Source organism: Microtus pennsylvanicus, chromosome 2 (assembly GCF_037038515.1).
Source record: "Microtus pennsylvanicus isolate mMicPen1 chromosome 2, mMicPen1.hap1, whole genome shotgun sequence".
In the NCBI taxonomy this organism is placed as follows: Eukaryota; Metazoa; Chordata; class Mammalia; order Rodentia; family Cricetidae; genus Microtus; species Microtus pennsylvanicus.
Window position 1 is genome coordinate 41,469,850 of NC_134580.1, and position 25,548 is coordinate 41,495,397.

The following is a 25,548-nucleotide window of genomic DNA, read 5'->3' on the forward strand; positions in this document are numbered from 1 at the left end:
CATAGGCTAGGTGGTTCTCTAATGCAATGCATCTTCAAACATTTAACAAAAATGAAATGTACCTTGTCTTCTCAGATGTGTGCTCTCATGAAGCTGATGAAGGTCAGGCTGGAGGGCCCCCGCACTGGAAAAGACCCTTTGAGGCCTCAGAAAGGCTGCTGGAAGTTAGTAGCTACTGTTTTTAGTTTTCATTCCTGCATATCCTCCAACTTCCTAAAGTATTAGGAGCCACCCAGCCTGGAACGGGCTATTACTTACTTAGAATAGATGGCATCCTTTTTCCTAACACACGTGCAGTACGAAAGACTTCACTCTGTAATGCACTAGTTCTCGTCTCTTCTAAGAAGGATTGGGTGTTAAAATTGATGCATTCCGAATGTTTCCTATGCTTTAATTGGGAAAAGAAAAACCGATGCTGTAGAGGTCATTTTTACACAAGCATTTTCAGCTATCCAAAAATATACATGGTATTTCACCGTGTTAAAGCAATAGTTGGTAGCTTTTTAAGACTCACTCCTCCTGCCCCCTAACACTAATTGTAGCGTGCAGTTTTAATTATTTCTTTTAATTTTGAGATTATAATATAATAACAGAATCCCCCTTCCTTTTACTCTTTCCAAACTCTCCCATATACCACCCTACCCTCTCTTCTTTCAAATACATACCTTTTTTGGTTAATTTTGTTGTTCAATGCATATAAATGACAGATAGATAGATAGATAGATAGATAGATAGATAGATAGATAGATAGATAGATAGATAGATACATACATACATACATACATACATACATACATACATACACAATTCATGCATATACATACATAAATACATATTCCTAAGTAATACATGCTCAATCTACATAATGTTATTTGTATCTGTGTTCTTGTGGCTGACCAATTGGTGAGTTCTTCCTTGAGGAAGACTCTTTTTTCTACTCTCAGCTTTCTTGGTTGCCTTTAGTCCTTCTTGTAAGTTTGAAGCCTTGTGGTTCCCCTCCATTCTCTTTGCCATGTTTATTGATGTTGTACTTATTCATCTAATGTTTAAGGAGTCATGCTTTTGAGACTTTACTAGTTTAGCTCCATGTAGATTCCAGTCCCAAATGATAATTCTACAAAGCACCCCCAAACCTAAGGCTCAAGGTACATGGCAGGAACAGGGCAGGAAAATTTTAATAACCATGGGATCCAGGAGTTTACTGTATGATTTTGTCTTCTAGTAATGCAGCACATATTTTAAGAGTTTCTGACATATTAAAGGAGTTTCTCATTATTGAAGGAAATATCCAATATCTAATGTCAAGCTTGGTGGGGCCTGTGTTTCTCAACCTTCTGTGTAAGAACTCATAGAACAGTTTTATTCTGAGTGAATTTACACCATGCATAAACAACGTAATTGGAAAGTTGACATCAGGGTCCCACAGACCCAATTTTGATTTCCAGGGTTGCATCCTAGGGGCTGTGTAGTCTTGGATAAAAGAATATATACCATAATGTGCTCTAGCTTTCTTACTTGTTGAGTTAGAATGGCCCAGTCTACCTTACTGAGTCACTATGAAACATATTTGAAATAAATGCTCATAGCGGAATTGTCTGAGAGATTGCTGTAATTAGATACCCCTTCCCTGCTTCCAGGGTTGTCCTGGTATCCCCATAATTCCCAGAGTGGCAGAAATGTTTCTGAACCCACTTTCCAAGAGGCTTGCCTGTTACTCAGAAGGCAGGACTACCGTGGTCACCCGGCAGCACACTCTGAGCCTGATGTGTATCACGGGTGATTACTATTTATTGAAGGAAATTGAATTGAATAGTCAAATACAGTCAAATATGCATGCTCTTTTGGTGTCTAATGGAATGGTGGAAATATGTGCAGTGTGACATTTGCAAACACATAATCAGAAGGACTTCCAGGGCATGCATAATTTGTAAAGAACTGGTGAATTTCTGAAAGGATTTTTGAGAGAACTGATGAAATTTTAAAATGCCTTTTTTTCTTCTCTCACCTCTGCCACCATTAAACAAGACGGCAGCACTCTTCTTGTCCACTGACTTTGGAAGTGGATGAAACCCTGTCTTAGGAGATCAGTTGTCCTTCTGTAGACCTTGCTTTTTGGGTGGATTTTGAAGGACAGAGGTTGGTAAGCCCCTTTTATCCTTGTAACCTATGTAATTAGTTCCAGAGCTGAATTGCATTTCACATCTACCCCAGCGAAATGTGGACACTAGCCACTTTAGGGTATCCATAGAGATTGTCACTAGATACTGTGGAGCTACTGACAAAAATCAGAAGTAACTGAAATACAGCCTCCATTTAACATCTCAGGCTTGCAGGAGTACATCTAGTTGGCCAAAACATCAAACCCCACCCAGAGATAAGTAGATGAGGAACATGAAGTCATGCTCCTTCCTCTGAAGGGACATTCCTTTTGCATTGATTTGCTTCTCTTTGATAAATTAATTCAGTTTGATAAAACAAGATAGTAATACCCACTTGCTTATGTCTACACATAAAGTGCCAATCTCTCCATTATAGATAGATACAAATGTAGATAGTGATATGATGGAGGAGGGTCATCTTTCTATCTGTTGATTTCATTGGTTAAGCAATAAAGAAACTGCTTGGCCCTCATAGTACAACATAGGTGGGAGGAGTAAACAGAACAGAAGGCTGGGAGAAAGAAGCTGAGTCAGGCAGTCTCTATGATTCTCCCACTCCAGGCAGACGCAGGTTAAGATCATTCCTGGAAAGCCAGCTCATGGGCTGCACAGACTATTAGAAATGGGCTAGTCCAGGTGCGAGAGTTAGCCAAGAAAAGGCTGGAATTAATGGGCCAAGCGGTGTTTAAAAGAATACAGTTTCCGTGTAATTATTTTGGGGCATAAGCTAGCAAGGCAGCCGGGGTGCCGGGGATGCGGCCCCACTGCTCCTATTTCAACAGTGATATATTTATAACTATGTGTCTACATATGTGCGTGAATATGCATATATTTTTCTATTATTTATCTGTATTACATTTGCTAAAGCAAGAACCATAACCAAAATACAAATACGTGTTGTAGGTATCTCTCAAGCAGAGTTGCTATGTAAATGTTTGCAAACAATCTACTCTATTTAGTTAAATCTCTGTTCTCTGTGATTTCCTTCTAAACACTGATATTGACTGAAAAGACTTCCTTGCCTCACCACTACCTGTGGAACTACAGGAAGAGAGACAATATTTGTTCTGATTCATTCAAAAAGACAGAAACAAAATAGAATCCTCTATTATCAACCATTGTTTTTTATTCATTTTTAATGCTTAAAGTGTGAAAGCAAAGAAATATGGAGAAGAAGGAACAAAGAAAAAGAAGTAATTAGCATTTGTAGACCCCCTCCAAGTCTGTGTCATAACTTAGGTTTGTCCTCATTACCCAGAACCCACTATGGGAGGCTGGATATCATTCCCATTTTAGGGACAAACTATATATGCCACTCCACTATAAAATAAATTGAAACCAGTCTGTCTTAGTCCAGAACAAAATTGATTTCCTCTCCTAGGTAACATGAAGATCAGGGTGGCAAATAAATTGAGCCACATTCCTGTGGTTTCCTAAATGCCCACCAGAAATAAAAGAAATCATTTTTCATTTCAAATGAGCAAAGCACTTTTACACGGACTAGGAAACAGGTCTATAAATATGAATTGGCCCCTGGGAAAATATCACCAGCTCCACGGGATGATTGAAATGTCACTTTTCAGGTTCATGAAGCTGTTCCTAAACAGATGTTGTGGGCCTTTTCAAAGCTTTTTAATGTTGCTTTATTTCTATTTTCATTAGTTATTACATCACCAGTTGATTTTCCTGACAAGCCGAATGAATTGCAGTCTGTGTTAGATCAGTGTCATTGGGCCTCTGTTTGAGTCTATGTTTGTATACATTTATTGCTAATTGCTTCCAGCTCTGTTGATAATGGGAATACAAATGTATGGCAGAACACATGAGACAAGAGACGGCAAGAGACTTTGGACATATATTTACCTACATTACTTAAACAGTGAAACCTCTGTATGCCTGATATGCGGAGGAAGCTTATTTCCAGAACAATTGAACAAGCCAGTAAACAGACACGGAGATCAGCTGTCCTCATGTTTGTTCACAGGGACCCCAGGCAATGTTCAAGTGCAGCTTAAATCTCTAAAGGTTTGCCAGTCTTTCTGTAAACCTGATCTTCTCTACTGATCTACCTACCTTGCAAACCATTCACTATTCTTATGCATGAGCATAATGCAAATTCGGTTAGGAGCAGGAAGATCCATTGGGTGAAAAGATGGTGTTGGAAAGGATAAGGGATAGGAAATGAGGCCCAAGTGGGTGCTTTTGCCTTGTTAACTTGGAATGCTTGCTTTCGATCTCATGGAGCTGCTGAAAGTGCAAGTTTAAATCCAAGAATGGAGGTTAAAATAAAAACACAACCTCTGGAACAGGTTGGCCATACTGGTCATTTACCTGGAGGCAATTAAGGAAGGAGGTTCAGACAAAGGAGTCGGGGGAGGGTGGCTTCTGCACCAAGCTCTGGTGTTTCCCAACATTTAAGGGGTGATCAGAGGAAAAAGAATGAGGGAAGGCACTAAAACTTTCAACAACAACAACAATAATTAAAAACAAGTCCCCTGGTGATAACATACCCAGAAGACCAGGGCATCTAAAAAGCACCTGGTGGTGCCCTGGAGTCATGATGGGAAGCTGTGGACAGCTCTTCTTGTCCCTGCTGTTGAAAAGCTAAGAAACATAAAGAGCCACACGTGACCCATTTCTTCTTGATGTGCAGTAACGTAAAGAGACATGTAAGAGAGTAGGCTGTGTGACAGCATTGCATGACACTCAAGACCAGGAAAAGAAAATAATTTGGGGTCTTAGGAATCCCGACTCCCTGACAATGTAAAGCATATCAGTGTTTAGATCTATTATCTTTATATCTCTCTCTAACAAACACAGGGTATGTGGCTCAATGTTCTGACTTCTATCCTAATGTCATCCGTATCTTATTAGAGCCGTTTTCAGTCCCTGTGCCAACTCGAGGATGACACAGGAGAGATAAAGTACATACCTACTTGATCCCCAGTGAGGAGCACAGTGCTCACAAACTCCTCCCTCATTGTACATCCACCAAATTGCTGTCTATTAAAGACATGAATGAGTGGGGTACAAGTCTGCACAGAAGATTATAGAATCCTGGGACAGCACCGTTACAGGACCTGATGCTCCACTATACCAAAGGAAATGAGGACCACACACATGGAGAGAAACCAGGCTCACATCCACATGTCGCCGTTTACTTGCTCTATGTTGTCAGAACAACCATCTGACCTCTTGGTGGCTTGATTGGCACAACTGAAAAACAATGATGTAAGCTTATCTTCCACATCACTTGCTGGGAGGACTGAGATGATTCACATTCAGAGCATAAGAGAGAGAAGGTGCCCAATAAGCATCTTATTGATAATGATTTGTATGATGGCCATACTGCCTCGAGCAGCAGTTTATTTAGTGAGACAATGCACTTACTTCTTCAGAGGCTCTGCTTAAACTCTCACAGTGGGCATTCAGCAATGGCTACCCAACTGGTGCAATGGGAGAGAGCTTCATCTGCGGGTTTCCAATTTGCTATACCTCAAAACTAATGAACGGGACTGTAAAAATTCTTCACCCTGAAAGAATGGAAGAAAAATTCTTGAAACCAAATTTGTGTGTCCCCAACCCTGAAGTTACACTCCATATCCTGGAATAGACGATGAAATCTAATGCAGCCCATTGCCTATGATTTGGCTGCTGAGATGAATGAAAACCCACCTTAAAGCCACTGGTATTGCATAGGCACCTACTCTGTGACAGGATCTATACATAAAGAGCTTTGTCCTTTAGTCTACACAACAATCCTGGGAGACATAGATGATTATTCCCATTCTACAGCTGAAGAAATGGAGGCTCTAAGAAGCTGTGTGAATTTCCAGTTACAGAAAAACTGAAGATTCAGCTCAAGCTTGCCTGACCCCCTGGCCCTTCAGATTCTATGTCTAAGTAGAATGGATATGCCTGGGGTCTTAGACCACTGTCAAGTAGACAGGAGTGTTTTTGAGAGTTTTGGCCCCTTGTCAAATCACTCTGAGATGTATGTAGGAGCCAAGCTAGCAGCAGCTTTGGCTACTGTGCTCACACTAAAGTAGTCTACCCTGGGTGAAAAAACCTGTAACCTTATAAGATAAAAAAAAATTAAATGCCAGTGTCAAGTATTAATTTTGTTCTGTAAATTATTAAAAGAGCCACTGACGGTTTTCCACTGGGCAGCACCATTGCCTCTCCGCATCCTAAATCTGCTTGTTTCCCTGTATTTCCCAGGTTCTGTCTGTTCTCTAAACACACAACAGCTGTAACACCTTTGTAGCACTGAGGTCCTAAAGTTGTGCTTGAAATTAAGCATGCTTGCAAATATTGGAATTGCGGTTACAACACACCAGACACTGGTTCTTTTACCAGTGCTCTTTGAGTACTCTACAGGCTCTATGAAATAGCTGTTATGCCCAGACAGGCCTGGGAAGGCATAAAAGTATTCCAACCCCAATTTAGGTTCAGGCCAGGCACATGACTCCTTCAGTAGGCCAGCTAGGCCCCGTCATGCAAACAATCATAATAACCTGCTTCACTTCCCTCCTATCAGAGCTCAGTCCTTACTAACAGCCAGTTTCCAGGACTTGTCCCATTCACAAGCATGCATTTACCCCACTCTTATTACGTATATATCCCAGTTGACACACACCCAAACTAGCTTCTCCGTTTTCCTACAAATTCCACTTCTTTTTTCCTACTTATTTGTTTTAGTCAGTATTGAGTTACACCCAAGAAGTACACTAAGAGATAATCCTGGTGGCTGGGGCTGAGAACAAACCTTCCATGTTTTCCTGGTCAGCCTGGAGTTGCAGAAATAACCCAAATTAGAGACTTCCTACCAGCTAGGGACCATTTGCCCTGCAGTGATCTGCTTAGTTGTCACATGGGAGGAACTAAAGGTAATGGATCAGTCAGGCTAGATTGTCACTTGGTAAGTGACAACCAACTGGGAGAAGTTCTACCACACTAACATGCAACAAGAATGGCTGTATAGGTTTCAAAGTAGCAGAAAGAGTAAGGTTTCCATAGCCTAGGAAGACTAGGGGAGCTGCAGGGATCCTTCAGCAGATGCATCCTAGATGAGACTTGAGGTTTTTCAAAGGATCACATGATTCACCTGAGTATATGTATGGATTAACAGCTGAGACTGAATACTTGGATCTCTCTAAATTCCTGGTGGCCTATGCTCTGGCTTGCCCTGGGTCTGGAAAACAATCAATTTTACACAGAAGTCCACTTCCTCCACCTTTCTGTATTGACCAATCTGCTAAAGAAGCCAGTGGCTTCTCTTAGTCCTCCCTGTGGTCTGTTGAGGTTCTATTAGTTCTACACGCAGATCCGTTTTGCTTTCTGATAAGCTCCGTGCCCAGGACTTGGCCAGCTACTTTTTGACTTTGTAAATAAATGATTAAATGGGTAGGTTGTGATCTAAGTTTCAGCTGGTAAAAGAAAATCTGCTTATGTTTTTGTTGTGCACTTCCTAAATGGATCATCTTCTGTTCCTATTGGGGGGGGGGGTGTTGTTTTGTTTTTGTTTAAATAATAAGCTCTGTAGCCTAGTCTAGTTTTGAACTCACCACCTCAGCCTCCCAATTGCTGGTATTATAGTCATGAGCCACCACATCTAAATCCAAATGCATGACTTTGGATGGCCTGGTTTAAACCCTTTGGTCCTCAGTATCTTCGTGTGCAGATGTGATGAAACTAGCAACTCTTATGGAAGGGAGGTTTCTGTGGGCAGTAGATGTGAAGCAAGTGACATGCTACATGGTGTGTGATCAGTATCACCTGAAACCCCAGGAAAAAAAAAGCTTACCTTGGTGCTTATATGTTGGCTGTAGTTTATACTGCTCTGCGGGCAGTAGAGCAAAGGGAGTTAACACAGAGCCAGGGTTTGTGAGAGCATGGGAGAGGTGAGGGCTTTCCAAAAGCACTCTGCAGCTGCGTGTACACTCAGAAACGCTGCCTGTGTCATGATGCCACCCTGCTACTGCTCTCTTCCTGCTATGACCATTTGCATGGAATAAAGACCTCGATTCCCTCAGTTTCTCCTTTGACACCCCCTCAGAGGTGCTGCAGCAGCTGATGGCCATGGAACCATTTTAGTGTCATGAATAGAGAAGGCTATGTGAACTGAGAGGGGAATCCAGAGGCAGCTGCTTCATAAATTTTAAATCCAACCAGGGTTTCTTTTCATGCAAATGGAAAAACCCAGGGAAGAAACTAGGTGCAGAATGTGAGCACAGCCTCCATCTGGGGCCATAGTGTGGCTCCGGGAAAGATTCTTGTACTTAGAATCTCCAAAGCCAGAAAAGTATAGACTGGGCCTCAGCAGGAGCTGAGAATTGTAATAAAGGGTGAACTTCCCTGTTTTCTTTCAGTTTGTGCTTTCAGGGAGCTGAGGGATGTTTCTCAAGCAGTGAATGGATCCAAGGGAAACAAAAGTGCTGAAAATGGGCCTTTATGAGCAGACTCCAGGCAAACTCCCTTCTTTCTGCAGAAAATGCTTTACAGAGGGAAGACCTGGGACAGTTGCCAGTAGCACAAATGGCTGGAACCTGGCAAGTCTGGGTGCTGGAGAATTTCTCTATGAAAATGTTACTATCAAGATCTTCCATGTAAGCATTGATGACACAGTGTCAGCTGAGGATTCGATGTGTTTTACAACTGAAAGACGAGTTAACAATCCCTGAACATTCTACACCGAGAGGGCATTCATTCAGGAGCCCCTTCCTTCTAGAATCCTTACAAAGGTATCATTTGTGAGTTCATTCGGGAGCTAGTTAATTACTTAGCACCTGCTCCTTCCAAGCGTTGAGGAGGTTGCTGAGGATCCCAAGTGAACAACACAGACGCTATCACCATCTCCAAAGCATGAGGAGTTGTGGCAGGGAGACAGCCTAGTCCATATCATGAGCACTGGAAAGGGGAAGGAACGCAGCAGAAGTGTCTGTGCTGCAGAGCCGAAAGACCTAAATCTTCTGAAGGAAGGGGTTATTCTGGAGAGAAGCAGGTAGGAAGGAAATGAAATGGTCTGTGCAGTAGTTCAGTGAATGGTAGGTGGAGAAACATGGACCCCTAAAAAGGCTGTCTGGAAGACTTTTATGAACAGAACTATGGAGGAGTAAAGAGGAGGCCAGAGACTACTGTATTTCTAGGTTTTCCAAGGATGTGCCTTTTGTCTAACTAAATAGGCTTCCCAGAGGTAGGCACTGGATGCTGCTGTGAAGTCGGGGTGAAAATCACTGCTGCAATAGATGGCTTGCTCCCCCAGCGTTGCTTTCATTGGTTGAATAAAGAAACTGCTTTGGTCTTTTGATAGGGTTGTCCTTAGGTGGGCAGAGTAGACAGAACAGAATGCTGGGAAGAAGGGAAGTGTGGTAGATGCCATGAATCTCCGGCCAGAGATGGATGTAGGTTAGAATCTTGCCAGTAAGCCACAGTCACGTGGTGATACGCATATTTAATAGAAATGGGTTAATCAAGATGTGAGAGTTAGCCAATAAGAGGCTAGAGCTAATGGCCAGGCAGTGTTTTAAATGAATACAATTTCTGTGTGATTATTTTGGGGGTTAAGCTAGCTGGGTGGTGGGACGTGGCCTACTCCTCTTACAACAAGCTTGTTTAGTTTGATGGTCTATTGAGAGGAAGGATTTCCATGACCATCTATGTACAGGTAGGAGCGTCACACCAGGAGCAGCTTGCTGTTGGCCACAACAGAGGCAGGACAGTTGCATTTTTTGGAGAACAAGAGCTGCGTGTTGATGAGCCAGTGTCAGAGGACATATCAGCAGGAAGAAATTCCATATAGAGGCAGGGGAAGCCAAGTTAAATCCTATCTTGGATCTTTGAAGAAAAAGCTTCAATTGTTTCTTGTTACTCTGAGACTAAGATCTGACCGACCCTAGTACTTTACCTTATATATTTCACGTTACTGGACTCTATCCATGGTCCTTCTTTTGACATCTCAAATATGCTGTACTTCCTTTTCCAGTCGGTCCTTGTGCATGCTTTTATCTCCCCTTAGGACGATTTTCCACAACCAACCAGCACACACACGAATACACTCTCCGGCACATATCTGAACTTCAATTAATTAACCGCTCATCTAAGTTAATCACACTCTCTCATCCCCCATTACGGACTCTCGGTGTATTAAGTATGTCTCTTTAATTGCACTAGTAGTAGATGCAGTTGTATAATTATTTCTATGATCATTTCATTAATGTCTACTTCTCCCACCAGACTGAGTAGGATCATATTAGGTTCTGTCGTACGCTCCACTGGATTCTGATTAGCTATCACTGTTTGGGGAACTAAAACTTGTTAGAGGAATTATGACTTATGGTTTTTATATTACTTTGTGTCCTATTAGATTTGACACAAAGATAAACTGTGAATAAGGAAGAACACGTAAATTTTAAGTTACTGCCCACTCAGTTTGCCTTTATTTAAGGAACTATTACGAACATTTCTGGAGACAACAGATCCACACTGTAATTGCTAATTCAAATGTAGATAAGATAAGAGCATCAATGAAATGTTCCATCTATTTGGATACAGAACAGCGTGTTAGTACACTTCGATTTGTTATAGTTTAGTTTCATATTTTAATCATAATTAAATACAAATTCTTTCTTCAACATGAAAGCAGTAAGTACTCCAGCTTCACAGTTACTATATACAGAGAAGTGGGTCAGAAAGAAAAGAGTCAATTAAAGCCCTTCATTTTTTTTAAAAAAAAATCATGTAACAGATAAAAAGTAGAGGCCTAATAATTGCTAGGTACCTTTCTAAGTACTGTAATTATTGATGCTGAACAGATGAAGCAAAATATAGACCCTCATCAAACTCAATCCCAACTGATACAAGCAGATGTTTCCTTTTACAGATAAATGGGTATTATTTGGAAAGAGCCTCTGCCCTCTCCCCCCAAGACCAGCAGTTTTCCCAAACAAGGATTTTTGATATGACAATTAATGGCTTCTAGGAGGAATAATATCCTCTGTGGCCTTAGGCATTTTGAATAACAAATATTTTTTGAAGATAAAAAGTAAAAGCTATAGAAAATTAAGTAATAATGAGTGCTAAAGGAAAAAATAAATCAAATATGAAAAATATATGAAGGGGGGCAGGAGTGTCTGGGCATCGCAGCATGGACATAAGGAGATGCCTCCATGAGAATATGAACTCAGCAGATAGAAATCACAGCAATTAGAGCTGAACATTATCTTTCATTTATTCACTTTTAGCTATAGTTATTTATACGCTGAATCTTTAAACACTTGAAGTGACTGTTTTCACCACCTTTGTGTTCATAAAGCATTGCTCATGAATAAACAGATCTGTTCCCATGTTTCTGGTACTGTGTGGATGGGATACTGATGCTCCCACGGGATGCTGATGCTCCGATGGGATGCTGATGCACCCTGAGGCCTTTCACTTGCTTGCTGCATCCTACCATCCAAATGCAGAATTCAGACCTCCCACCATGCATTGGCTTTCAGGAAGAGGATACCCCACATCTATCCCTGGAAGCAGCCACAGCTTAGCTCAAGAAAAACAGAAAGAAGCTTCCAAGTTACCCCAGGATCTGCTTCTAGCAACGATCCCAAAACTTATAAGTTGAGGAATGAAAATATTAGCCTGGTCTCTAGTGAGATTCAAGTTCTCTAGACCATTAGAATATAATCGTTTGAGGTTAGGGGTTCTTTGCAGGCCTTTTTGATTTATCCAAATGTTTCATATTCAGACCCAGGTTTTACTTGCCCATTTATCATGTGCACATTTACAGAAGTCTCTTTAATGCATGTTCCTCTGCTTGGAATACACACACACACACACACACACACACACACACACACACACACACTGAGTAGTTCCTTGTGGTGTGGCAAATGCTGTGTGAGAAAGAAGGAACAACACAAAAGGGTGCTGTTCACATCAGAGTGGATGAAAAATCTTTTTCACGCCGGTGGTAGTGGCACACACCTTTAATCCCAGCACTCGGGAAGCAAAGGCAGATGGATCTCTGTGATTTTGAAGCCAGCCTGGTCTATAAGAGCTAGTTCCAGGATAGGCTCCAAAAATACAGAGAAATCCTGTCTAAAAAAAACAATAAATAAATAAATAAATCCTTTTACAAAGGAAATGGAGATTTGTCCTAAAGTGTGATGAACAGCGAGACTCAACTTGTTAACCAGAATACACTCAATGAGTGTTCTGTGACCCACTCAATGTAGACGGCACAAAACGGGCCAAATTGTCTCACCATATAGGGTCTGACAATGTGTAACAGGCCAGGAAAAAGCACAGCACATGCATTTTTTATTTAAGAAGACCGTGTACTTCTAATTTCCAAATTAATTAAAATTTCTTCTTTGAAGAATTAGGCTTTGAGAGGATAATTTTTTTCCAAAAGTTAATATCTCTGGTAAGGTAAAAGGAAGTTTCTAGAAGAGTCTAGCAATTCAGATTCTGTCTCTGTCTTCATTGTGACTATGGGAAATTGTTTTACCCCTCTTGTTTATGAACCCATGATTAAATATTCTCACTACATAGAGATGGTGAATTGTACTTGAGATTATGAGTGATAATCATAATCAGTGAGTCCCTGTTAACTCTGTGGTGTCTAGCCTGTGGTGGTTGTTCTTAGAGCTACATAAATGAAGGCTAGTAAGGGGACTTGCCCAAGCATGCCATTTAGGGATCTTGTCCAGTTCTATGTATAAAGCATCCCTGAAGGATCCAGCTTTTCTCTATGTCTGGAACTATGATGCCACAGAGGATGCTTTCAATAATTATTTGTTGAGTGAATGATTAAATTGACACCACCATTAGCAAAAATATTTGAAATCTCACCCAATCTATCAGGAACCTTGCTAGGACTTAGCCCCTACATTCCTTAGTGCACTGGATCCTCACTCAGACACTCAGCCCTTATCACAGTGAGCTGAATGCTTTATTTGTCAACTTGACACTAGCTAGAGTCATCAGAGGAAGGAGCCTCAGTTGAGGATGTGCCTCAGAGAGATCCAGTTATAAGGTATTTTCCCAACTAGTTACCAGAGGGGGAGGGACCAGACCGTGGTGAGTGGTGCCATCCCTGGGCTGCAGGACCTGGGTTCTGTAAGAAAGGGGCTTGAGCAAACCAGTAAGCAGCTCCCCTCCATGGCTACTACATCAACTTCTGTTTTTGGGATCCTCTCCTGTTTTGAGTTCATGTCCTGACTTCCTCCAGTCATGAACAGCAATGCTGAAGTGTAAGCCTAATAAACCCTTTCCTCCCCAACTTTTTCTTTGGTCATGGTGTTTCATCTCAGCAAATAGAAACCCTAACTACGACACACAGGAATACCTAGCTGCTGCCTTAATTAAGATGGTTTTCATATGTGTGTGAATGACTTTCTGTATTTATGTGCCTCAAAAAGGTGCCTGGTATGCAAAGACGTTAAGGACAGAACAATAAAGCCCTTTGTATGAGAGGATCAGGATTAAGTAGAGTAAAGAAAAGGGACAGGGAAGAATGGCGGGTCCTTGCAAATTCTACTTCACTAATTCTCAGAGCAACCCTCACAAGACAAATGATAATATTACCTCTGAACAAATTAGAGATCCTAGGCACAGAAATCATGTAGCTTATGTAATGCTATATCCCTACTCCACGCTGGGGACAGGATGCAATACCTCCTTGAGACTCGGAATGCAAACACTTCCCCATCCCATAAGAATCCCTACAAGGAGAGGAGAAGGAAAAGGATTGTATCCTGGTTGCTCAGTTTATGCAAAACCTTACATCACTTCCAGACTCAATTTGTACATTCTGTGAGGGATTTTTGCAGACTTACATTTAGACTCTTGTAAGTAACACATAAGATAATAATGACAACGCCTAAGAGCCATAAAGCAGCACTCAAGCACCGTGGTGACCAGAACCCATCTGTCTTCATCCATGTGTCAGAATCCAGACCCTTGTCTGGGTTCCAGGACACAAGGATGTTTGAGGATGTCATCTGTGTTCTTAACCTGGGCTGTCTTTTCTCTACAATCATAATGACTATTACCATGACTTGTATCACACCAGATACCAGGTCTCCACCTTCAAACTGCATCTGTCTCACTTTTGTTTTCAATAGAGTTTGTACCTCTGAGGTAGCCTACAATGTACCTGTATGATTCCAAGTTTGTCAATCGTTAACCACAGAACTCTTGGCTACTGGGAGATTCTGGAGTAGGGAAAGTCATTGTTTTGTTTCTTTACCCATGGGTGAGCCCACTTGGCTTCAATGGGTAGCTCCAAATGCATGGCCCTGAATAAACTCAGTGAGTCACAAAATAAAAGATGTGAATGTAAGAGAAGGACACATAAGGAAGAGTAGGGGTAGATGGGGGTGAAGGAAGGTCTAAGAGGAACTGGGTGAGAGGAACCACAGCATTATATAGATGTGCAAAATTGTAAAGCAGCACACATTTAATTTAAAAACTAAAACTGTTTTAAAAAGAGAGTTGGTGCCTCATATTCCTGGTTTCCTTCCTGTATCCCCTCATTCCATAGCTGTAGCAGGTCCCCCCCCCCCCCATCAGCAGGCTCAAAACCCAGCCCTCTCAGGGAGACCCTCTTTCCCTCGGCCAGTCCTGGGAATTTTTTCTCAAACACAACTTCTCATCAATACAGGAACTTTTTCCACTGACCCCTTTGCCTCTTTCCTTGGTCCCCCACACAAGTCATCCTCCAAACCAGTAAGAGAAGTATTTTTAACTTGAAGAAGTATTTTTACCTGAGCTCCTAGTTATCACTGGAATTAAATATGAGCATCTTTTGATATAAGATCTGTCTATATGTCTCTCCACATTGGCTGTTACAACCCCTCAATTTGTTTACCAGTCTTTACTCACATCTTCTCTCAATGATTCTGGAGAGCATTACATTAACTATTTATTCTTTCTAGATTTTTCCTTGTCCTAACATGGAAATGGCTCATTACAAACACTCAGGTCTCACATCATTCCAAGAAAAGGTCGTTCATCACACCTAATTTTGATCACATCACATCTCATTCTTTTATTATCTTTGATGTTCTTCCATGTCACTCATCACATCTTATCAATGTGTATCAGGGTCTTTGGGTATGTAATAGGTGGTCTCTTCTTTCCTTATTAGGCTATAAACACATAAATAGGCACTACACCCATCAACAGCATCATCACTTAAGTAGGCACAACACCCATCAAGTGTCAATGGACATTTGTATATTCTCATAATGACAAAAAAAAACTAGCAACTCCTCCAGAAATATGAGGCCTGGGGCTTCTACACCTCTACCCCCAACCCACGTGGGACTCACTGATCAGCCTAACGAGCCTGCCCTTCTTGCTTCTTCTAGGAGCGGCTTGTGCTGTCTGTGCTTCCCAGGTTCGTCGTGCTGGAAATGATCAATGACATGACCAACGTGGAGGATGAGCACCTGCAGCACCAGTTCCACCGCATCTACATCCATCGCTATGAGAATGTCAGGTGAGGACACAACACTCCACTCCGTCTCCGCGTGGTCAGTGATCTATGTATGCCTGCCATTCGCATCACCCTGCTTTGAGTGCTGAGTGTGGAAGAGTCCTTCATCTACCTGATTAATCTATTAAGTAGTGGTAATTCATCGGAGATATCTGCATTCCCATGTTGGCTGGAAAAGAATGTCAGAAAACTTGATCATATCTGCTGATTGATGTATTTCAATTCTTTAAAATTAGTTGGCTGTATTTTAAGTTCTAGATCCCTTTAGAAGAGGATAAAAGTAATCATCCCAACCCCAACATTCTGCCTGGGGCCAGTTATAATCATTCATGTCTCCTCCTGATGTCACTTTGAAATCAGCACAAAGATGGATACAGCTCCTTTTCCTTATCGAACAGGTTTTTGTAAGCAGCCATACATACATACATTCACACATTCACCCACCCATGCATCTGTTCACTCTTCCAACTACTCCTCCATTCATCCACTTCCCCACCCGTCTACCCATCCATCTATCCATATAGTCATCCACCCATCTCTCAGTCCATCTGTCTGTTAGTACCCTCTTTGTGCTCAGCTTTCCAGTATGTGTGGCAGATGCTGAAATCCAGAGGGTTGCCTCCATACTACTGAAGATCTTAACTTAGATCTTCATTTTGACTTTTCCTTGTATGTGGCCGTGTATAATTCATTTGCTTCAACTTCAGTGCCTATCTGTGAATAGATGATTTAACAACTATCTCGCAGTTTTCTATAAATTATGTGGATGAAGACAGATCTACAACACACAGGCTTAGAAATCTAGTTGAGTGTCAGGCTTATTGTAGGTTATTTCAGACATACTTCCTAGTGGCAATCAGTCCTGTATAATTTTAAATGCCCTGGGAGGCTGCACTGCCGTTCACAGAGTCGCTGGAGAAGGGTAGAAAAGCCCTCTGAGGAAATGGGCTGGAAGGAAGAAAGGCCACAAAGCCAAATAGCTCAAAATCACACCAGGACACTAGGCCACGTAGGGTGTCACTGCAATGGTCTCTGATTAAACCACTTCTTACGGGAAAACCACTGTCCTGATACAGGGTGCCCCAGTTCCTCAGAAGTGGGGTGTTGCTGCCTCTGTTTTATTCTATTTTCTGTTTCTCCAGCTTTTTTTTTCTGCATTTCAATTTAAAACCCGAGGCAAACATATAGGAAATGGCTAAGCCTCGTCATTTTCTAGAAAAGCCAGGAAAGCTAGCATCTGACATTTTCAGCTTACACAATAGAATTGCATTTCCCTCCTACCAAATCTCATAAGACAAGATTTCCCAGCACTGGCTAAAAGCCCGTATATTGATGAGCTCCTGAAATGAAACACATGGACACTTGGTCCCTTCCTTTTCAGCCTCAGGGGGCAAGTAGTAGCAGCTCCTAGCACACCTTCTGTGTGTTCTCTGCCTGGAACTGACAGCATTCAGTGCACTGTCCTGCAGAGAACAAGATTCTGATCAGACCTTTAGCAGTGACAGCAGAAACCCTTATTTGGATGCTGGTGTTTGCCAAGCAAGCCTTTGCAAGAAGCAATCCCAGGGAGAGGTATGCCCACACCGAACTTTGGCTCTGGAAAACAAAAAGGAGCTCATCAATTCTGTTTCTAGATCACAGCATCATACTTAATGTGACAGGGAGTTTTGCTATTAAGTGTGATAATTGATAATTTTTTAAGGGACAGATGAGAAGTAAGGACGTAGAGGATGGGGTGGGTTGTAGAGAAGCTTTTCCAGAAGAGGTGATCCTTCTGGTTCTAGCTGATGGGGGTCAACCAAATTTACACAGCAGACACATGAACTTTGGACAAGGAATCTGCTCTAGCTAAGGCTGAAATTTGGAATGTACAGACAATAACTGGTTTTCTGCTGTATTTCCCTAGTGACAAAGTAGCTTGACAATCAAGGCAGGCCCAGACAGAGCAGAAATTGGATGGCTTTTGTTGGAAAACAATAAGCTAATAAGTAAATGTTTTATGGCTATATATGATATATGTCTCTACATATGATCCATACATAGAATAAAATACATAACATAAGAAAGTGCCTATCATCATAGAGAAAAATACAAACCACCTTTAAAAGGATGAAGGGGAAATGCACATGTTCAGCGTTCTACTTTGTCTCCTGAGTTCACTCAATGTGCTTGACCTCCATGCTATGCTAATCACTTTTGCTCCACTCTGTGGTCCGCAAGAGCTCATTCCTGTTCATTTGCTCAACACATCTTATGATGGGGTCTTTTTCCCAGGAGTTTACACTCCTCTAAATGGGCATTTGGCTTCCTGCCCTACATTCTCTATGCCCCAGGGTAACACAAGCAGTTTCTAGGAAAGAAATCAAAAAGCATTAAATCCCCTAAGACTTGCTCCTATCCAAGAGGCAGCAGCAAGATACCTGCAGCCATAGACTCTTGGCGCTAGAAGGATGAAGTTTACCGGTGGCAGGAGGCTGCCTGCCTGTTTGGAGGCCACTGGGTGCTAAAATAAGACTAGAAAGAAGGAAAGAGGAGGAGGATCTTTCTCAGCCGGTGGCTGAGAACAAAGCCAGACCGGCTGCTACACCCCCTTCCCAACCCCCAAAGTCACCGGCACTGGCATTAGGAACATTTTTGAAATTATTTCTAATCTTGCCGCCCTCTACATAGCAACCTGCCTCATTTATTCTCCCTTCTCTACTGTTGTTTTAATTTTCAATGTTCATTTGATAAGTATTGCCTTAAATTTATCTCCGGTACATTTCTAAGTTTCATTATGTGTTGTTGGATTATTGTCTCCTACTAGTGAAGAGTGCAGTTACACCTGTAGGAAGATTCTAAGTTTATGTCTAGACTCAAGAGACCTTTTGATCTTGAGTCCAGCAGCTGGGGGACAGAATGTCAAATGGAATGAAAGCAAGGCCCCGGGGCCTGCTCTATCAATCACTAACCCTTTACTGCACCACGTGACTGAAACAGGAGCCCCTCCATCATTACAGTGGATAGCCCTCATTCAAGGCCCTTGCTGAAGCATATTTGTTTCTGTGGGTCCACAGAGGCTCTGAGAGTCTCCATTTTAAACAATCCACAGTCTGGGGAAGGAGGGCTTAATTTTGAGTGGTTCTGCTGATTGGACTCAGAAAGCATGTAATGAACCTGGCTGTGTTGTGGGTATGTGGACCCCAGAGGTGAATTTTGTCTTGTTTTTTAACTAATACATGGAACCCACCAAGTCAGGTGTCAATGCGTTTTTAAGTGTCATGGAAGGAAAAAGCACACAATTGGTAAGACACTAGAGGTGAGTGTGACAGGTTACTTCAGTTGGAGAAGTACCTATAAATGCTCATTAGTAGTCTGTGATGGACGTCATGAAGAGCACGTAGGATTTTAATAGGACTAAGTACTGCAAGGAGCAGCTCAGTGTGTGCAAAGACACATGCATAAAACAGACCTTGATGCTTCCCAGAGGGTGAATCCCAAACAATAATCAAATCAAATCAAACAATCCTGAGCATGATGTCCTGTCTTGCATCCATCCTTCCATTCTGAGGTCCTGAAATGACATGGAAAGATGAATGGGTCACTGACTTCTGACAAGAGTACCAGCTCTGTTACATGCCTCCAGCATGAAGTCAGCAGTGCTGGCCCCACCAGGTAGCTGAGCACATTGACCAAGACAGTGGTCATGCAGTGCCTGGCTTGTAGAAAGCTTTGGTGGACCCCACCTTTTCCCTGTCCAAAGCCAAATGCACAGAGTAAAACTCCACATCACTGAAATCCTTATAAATATGAGTATTTTAGCTGAGCATTCTACCAGGGCCTCACAGTGTTACTACCTTAGCTCATCATTTTAGGGGAAACCTACTTCTAGATGTCTGATTGGAGGGTAAAGCACATGCCAGAAGGCCCGGGGCACTGAGGGGTTTCTGTATGCTTTCCTCATGCCAGGTCTGTTTTATTCTGTGTGTGTGACATCTGTGTTAACTGCACATTGTGAAAATACAGAGAGAGATCATAAAATGTTATTGTAAATGGGTCTCCTACTGACCTCTTGGCGGGTGGTTTACAACACAGGGCCAAGACCATGGTTTTGGCTGTCCCTTTGTCCTTCCTGATCACTAAGTTGACCCTCTGTCATTGTTAAACACTGAGGCGTTCCTCTTCACATCCATGGCAGAGAGCTAAAATCTCAGACCACAGACACAGTTGACTTATTAGAATAGAGTTTATGTGTCTCCCAGAATGGACGAAAATATTAATCCACCTTTCCCCCCACTCTTTCCTTCCCCGTTGTTTAGTATTCTTTTTGCAGATGTCAAAGGATTTACCAACCTCTCTACGACCTTGTCCGCTCAGGAGCTGGTCAGGATGCTCAACGAGCTCTTTGCCAGATTTGACCGGCTGGCCCATGTGAGTTGCATTTAATTCCATCCTCGTCCTCACAGAAGTGAGGGCCTGCATGTGGAATGAGGGAGGAAAGATTCAGCCTTCAACGCCAATGCCATTACCGTTCTGCACTCCGTCCCCAGGCATGGACCCCTGACCCTCTTGCACCCGAGAGGCCAGTGTTACTTGTTTATAAGTCTCAGGTGGGAGGTTTCTTAGATTGATTTTCCTCTTGAAAGACAGCTGGTGGAGTGATAATCAAACCGGTCTTTTCTGTTGGCTTTCCACTCTCCCTTCACGAGGCCAGGTGCCATCCAGCTGCAGGCTCAGAGCTGGTATGCAGAGCTGGCTCCCTGCAGTTTCCTGGCCAGCTCAGGCCATCTGCAGCGAATTAGCCTGTTCTCCAGAACCGGTGATCTGCTGGGCCCATCCCACCACGGTTTTGTTTGATCTAACTTAAGAGCTGTGTTTTAGCAAATAAGACACCACCTTTAGTTTTCAGCTGCCTTAATCACAACTAAGCAAGAAAACAGAGGTGATGAGATAGGCATCTAGGAACAAAACACAGACTGTATTTGTGGATCCACTCAAGTGACAGAGGAATAACACTGTCACACCACACTTAATACTGGGCTTTGGGTTCAAATAGGAGTAACCCAAGTTCCTGCTTTGTGAAGTTCTGACTTCCTGAGCCATAGTGAGGATTAAAGAATACTGCGTCAAGTAGAAATTCACTGGTAGTATTCAAAATTTAGGGCTGCCCCATTCCAAGGGAGATCCTGTCACAGCTGCATATGAGCAGCCATTAGGTATTGTCATGTCCCTGTATGCAGGCATGAACATGAGAATGATGAATGTCCATCTCCATTCTTAAAGATAAGTCTAGTTGGGGATACAAGGGTGGATATTCAGTACATGAAGTATTTTCCTACTCTTCTTAACCCTAGAATGCTCTGGACTCACAGAGGGAATATGTAACCTGTCTACTGGGAAATATTTCCCAGAAAAATATTCAGTGCCTCTGAAGCTGATTCTTGAAAGTGAAATAAACAAATATAATTTGATGCAATACTGTTTAGCAATGAAGAGGAAGATACACATGTAGGTAATGAAAGTCAGATATAGTATGGCAAAAGAAAGGTGGCAGACTAAAGAAGTGGAGATTCTCCAACTCTACTTATAAGACATTCTCTACAAGACAAACCACAGAGACTAAAAGCAGATACATAGATACAAGGGGTACTAGATTGGGAGGAGATAGGTTGCTAGCAAAAGAGCCTGCAGGAGGTTAAGTCAGGGAGTGACATGGCAGCCTTGTGTCTTGATTATGATGATTGCATGACTGCACACATTAACCAGAAGGGAAAGTCTTGGACAGAATTGAGAGGCCAATTAGCGAAGTGAAGAAATCATGACAGAGTATTTCATCCAGGGAGGAGAACAAGAGTCAAGATGTGTCTCCGTATACCCAGAAAAACCAGAAGCAATTGTGGGAAGAGAAAGCACATGATAGGAAGTGGAAGAAGTGAGAAAAGATATAGACAAGGGGGGGCTGGAGAGATGGCTCAGAGGTTAAGAGCATTGCCTGCTCTTCCAAAGGTCCTGAGTTCAATTCTCGGCAACCACATGGTGGCTCACAACCATCTGTAATGGGGTCTGGCGCCCTCTTCTGGCCTGCAGGCAGACACACAGAGAGAATGTTGTATACATAATAAATAAATAAATAAGTAAATAAATAAATAAATAAATAAATAAATAAATAGACAGGGATCTTTCCAACTAACTGAACTCCAAGTTGATGTTCTAGACAACTAGTGGATAGGAAACTTTTAGAAATTGAAGTCTCCTCCTGGAAAAAGGGTTGAATTTACCTGGTACCCAGAATTTAGGGGAAAGACGCATATGACCTGTCCTTTAATCATTGAACCAGGGATGGTTGGTGTGAGTCATACATTCTTATTCTCTTTTCTAATATGGTTCCAAGTATTTTTCTTTCCACAAAGACAAAGCAACAAAGATAAATTCCCAGTAAGAAGTAAAAGATGTGATCAAAGTCAATTTTTTGTGTCTTAGAAACCGCCCCCCCCCCCACCAAACACATGCACAGTAACCTAAAGAAAGCATACAAAGTTTAATGGAGAGATTGCTCAGTGGTTAAGAGCATTGCCTGCTCTTCCAAAGGTCCTGAGTTCAATTCCCAGCAACCACATAGTGGCTCACAACCATCTGTAAAGAGGTCTGGCGCCCTCTTCTGGCCTTCAGGCATGCAGACAGAATATTGTATACATAATAAATAAATAAATAAATATTTTTAAAAAGTTTAATTTAATCCAAGTTATTCTACCAGTTATTATTTGCTAAGTTTGAGCATAATACAAGGCCCTGGAAAGAAAAATCCAGTGCCTTCTCCCAGGAATCCGCTAGTCCGGCAAAAGAGAAGGAATGAGTGTAGACCATTTTAGCAGTGTGATACAGTGATAAACAAAGACATTCTGGTGAGCAGAGGAGGGGACTATCAAGATTGGGGATGGCATAGCCACCTGGCAGCATCCAGAGACAAGGGCTTCGTCTCCAGAGATTAGGCAAGTTCTATGATAAGACACACTGAAAAGGCAAGAAGCATGAAAACACCTTGCTTGCTCTGGGAGTTCTGAGAAATTCAAGACTGCTTGAGCATAAAGAGCACGGGAGAGACTGATCCCAGTCAAGCTTCAAGAATAAAGGAGAAGCAAGTACTCGAGGAAAGAGAGCAGCATTTTAAGAAGTGTGAACTTGGCTTTATAGTCTGGGCTTCTCACCTTAGTGGTTTTATGTGTAGGGGAGAAGAGGAAGCAAGGAGGGAATACATAGCTAACCAGTTACCCAGGGATGCAGGTAGCCGTAGGCTATTATCTAAGGTGTGCATCTCATTAAAATGGTCTACAGAAATGTGGCTGGGGAGGTGATTCAGTTGATAAAGTGCTCACCACACAAGTGTGGGGTCCTGAGTTTGGTCCCCAGAACCCACATTTAGAAGCCAGAAATAGCAGTGTGCACATATAATCCCAGCTCTGATGGAACCAAGACTGGTAGCTCTTGGGAGCTTGCTAGCCAGCTGCCCTCACTGAGGGAGTGGATTCCAGGCTCAGCGAGAGACCCTGTCTCAATATACCCATGAGGAAACTAAGGAAGACTCAAAATTGACCTCTGGTTGCCACATGCATGTGCACACATGTGCACACACTTAAACATCAGCACGTACACACACCAAAAATGAGTATCGTGGGGTGAACTTACCAATTTTGGTAATATTAAACATTCATAAGCCACCAGTACTGAATGCTTTCCCTGGTGCAAGGAAGTTTTCCTCGGATTAGGTCACAATGTTCTTATAACTACTGACCTGCAAGGCAGACCTTGTTGTTCCTGTCTTGCACATGGAGACCAAAGGTCAAAGAAGTAAACTATCCAGAGCTATTCATATGTGATGATCTATAACTCAAATGCAGACCAGCAGAGGCTCCTTATGACTAACCTCAGGCATATCAGGGAAAAGAGGATGAAACCCTAAGCTACCTCTACTCATGTGGGATGTCTTGAAAGGTGAGATGCAGGTATAGGACTTGCTTGGGTGTTCCTTGAAAAATTATCTCTCTTGAGTCTCTGTTTTCTATCAAAATATTAAAATGAAGAATAAATTAAATAATGCATAAGGTATCTCAGCTGAGGTCCATTAAAAATAAACGTTAACATTCATGGCCTGTAACTTCCAGTCAGCCATCTTTCCCCTTCCCATACCCCAGCCTTGGCCCCTTGCCTGAAGAGTTTGACAAAGTCTGCCACTAAAAATGATTCTGCATGCTTTGAAATAAGGAAAGCTCCCTTTGACTGTGTCTGTCCTCCACTGTTGGCAAGTCTTTGCCTTGCTGGGTTCCAAATTCTGCTGTTATATAAAACCGAATTGATCTTGCATTTATTTTATGTCTTCTAGAATTCTATAAGACTCTAATTGCCTTCTGTTGGTATTTCCTGTGGATCTGAATCACAGAGAGGAGAGAGAACCTATCTCACATAGCATTTTACATGACCCCGTTATGTCACCGCGTTATTGAAATGCAGGGATTCCTTTTAAGTTGCCCACGGAAGTTCTATCTAGTGTGCTTTCTACAGGGTCCTTGGGTTCAAGCTGTTGGCCATAAAGTGTTTGGACTGTTGCCATTGCACTTAACAAAATTCTGTACTTCTAGTATCTGATCTTTTAAAATAGCAAACCCCTTACCTAACTTTTCCCCATTCAAAGTAGGAACAGAGAAAAAAAAAATTGAGTATACCCACACTCACTACTATGAAGAAAGAACAAGGTGATGAGGTGAGCAAGCCTGGTAGTAATCAAGATAATACAGACTCTTAGATCAAAGCATTTCCTTCCAAATCTCTTTCCTTCATCCCTCACCATAGCCAACAAGGAGGCCACCTCTATACCTCAGGTTGGTAGCATCAGATTCTCACCAGTCTGAGCTACACACACCATGCCCTCCCACAAGTGATTGTTCAGACCTGAAATCAACAGCTTCTTCCTTCCAGCCTCAGTGTTCTGCAAATCAAAGTCAGGTATTAAAACACTGGCACTCATTTTCTTTCACAGGCAAAAATGGGGAATACACACACACACACACACACACACACACACACACCCATCTCAGACTAAAGTAATGGGCCTCTTCCTCCCCTTATCTTCTTGTTAACTTGTTAAATTCATGTCCTGTAAATAAACATGCAGAGAGGAGGGAGGAAAGGAAGAAATGAGGAGAGAGAGAGAGAGAGAAAGAAAGAGAGAGAGAGAAGGGGGAGGGAGGATGAGGTATAAACACACAGAGGAAGTTTATTCTGTTGTAAATAATAATGAAACCATGACATTTGGAGAAAAATGGATTGAACTGGAGATAATTAATTATGTTAAGCAAAACAAGACAGACTCTCAAAAACAAATAATGTGTTTTCTCTCTCATGTGTAGAATCTAGATATTCAAACTGAAAAATTTTGGCTTATGGGCATGAGATGTTGAAAAGAGGCAACAAAGATAAGAACAACATTGTGACCTTTATCATGGTGAATTTATTTAGGTATTTTCTAAAGAAATTTTAAATTTCTAAAGAATTAAGTCTTTTGTATTTCTAGTTTTAAGGTATTAAAAATCTTTGCTTTTTTAAGGTAATGGAGCTAGTATATAATATTCTCTCCTCCTCCCTCTTTTTCCTTTTCCTCCTCCTCCTTTTGTTCTTTTGGCTTTTTGAGAAGTGGTCCAAATTACCCCATGCTAGCCTCAAATTCAGTATGCATGCAAGGTTGACCTTGACATCCTGACTCTCCTGCTTCTATCTCCTATGTGCTAGGATTACAGACATTCAACTTCAAGTCTTACTGATCATATTTCCATTGTTGTTTGGGTGTTTATTAATGGATATATCTCTTTTAGTTATTGGGCAAATTTTTGAAAGTTTTGTATTCTAGTAAGGCTGCCA

At 41.9% G+C, this 25,548-nt stretch overlaps 1 protein-coding gene across 3 annotated transcripts in view; it reads left to right on the top strand.

Moving 5' to 3' along the window:
• The window catches only part of Adcy8 (adenylate cyclase 8), a 202,269-nt gene that overhangs the window by 64,077 nt on the left and 112,644 nt on the right, over positions 1 to 25,548 (top strand). For all 3 annotated transcript variants that reach the window (XM_075960905.1, XM_075960906.1, XM_075960907.1), the window contains exons 3-4: positions 15,533 to 15,663; positions 19,959 to 20,070. In XM_075960905.1, the coding sequence (XP_075817020.1) occupies positions 15,533 to 15,663; positions 19,959 to 20,070 (243 nt within the window). The remainder of the gene's footprint in view (positions 1 to 15,532; positions 15,664 to 19,958; positions 20,071 to 25,548) is intronic.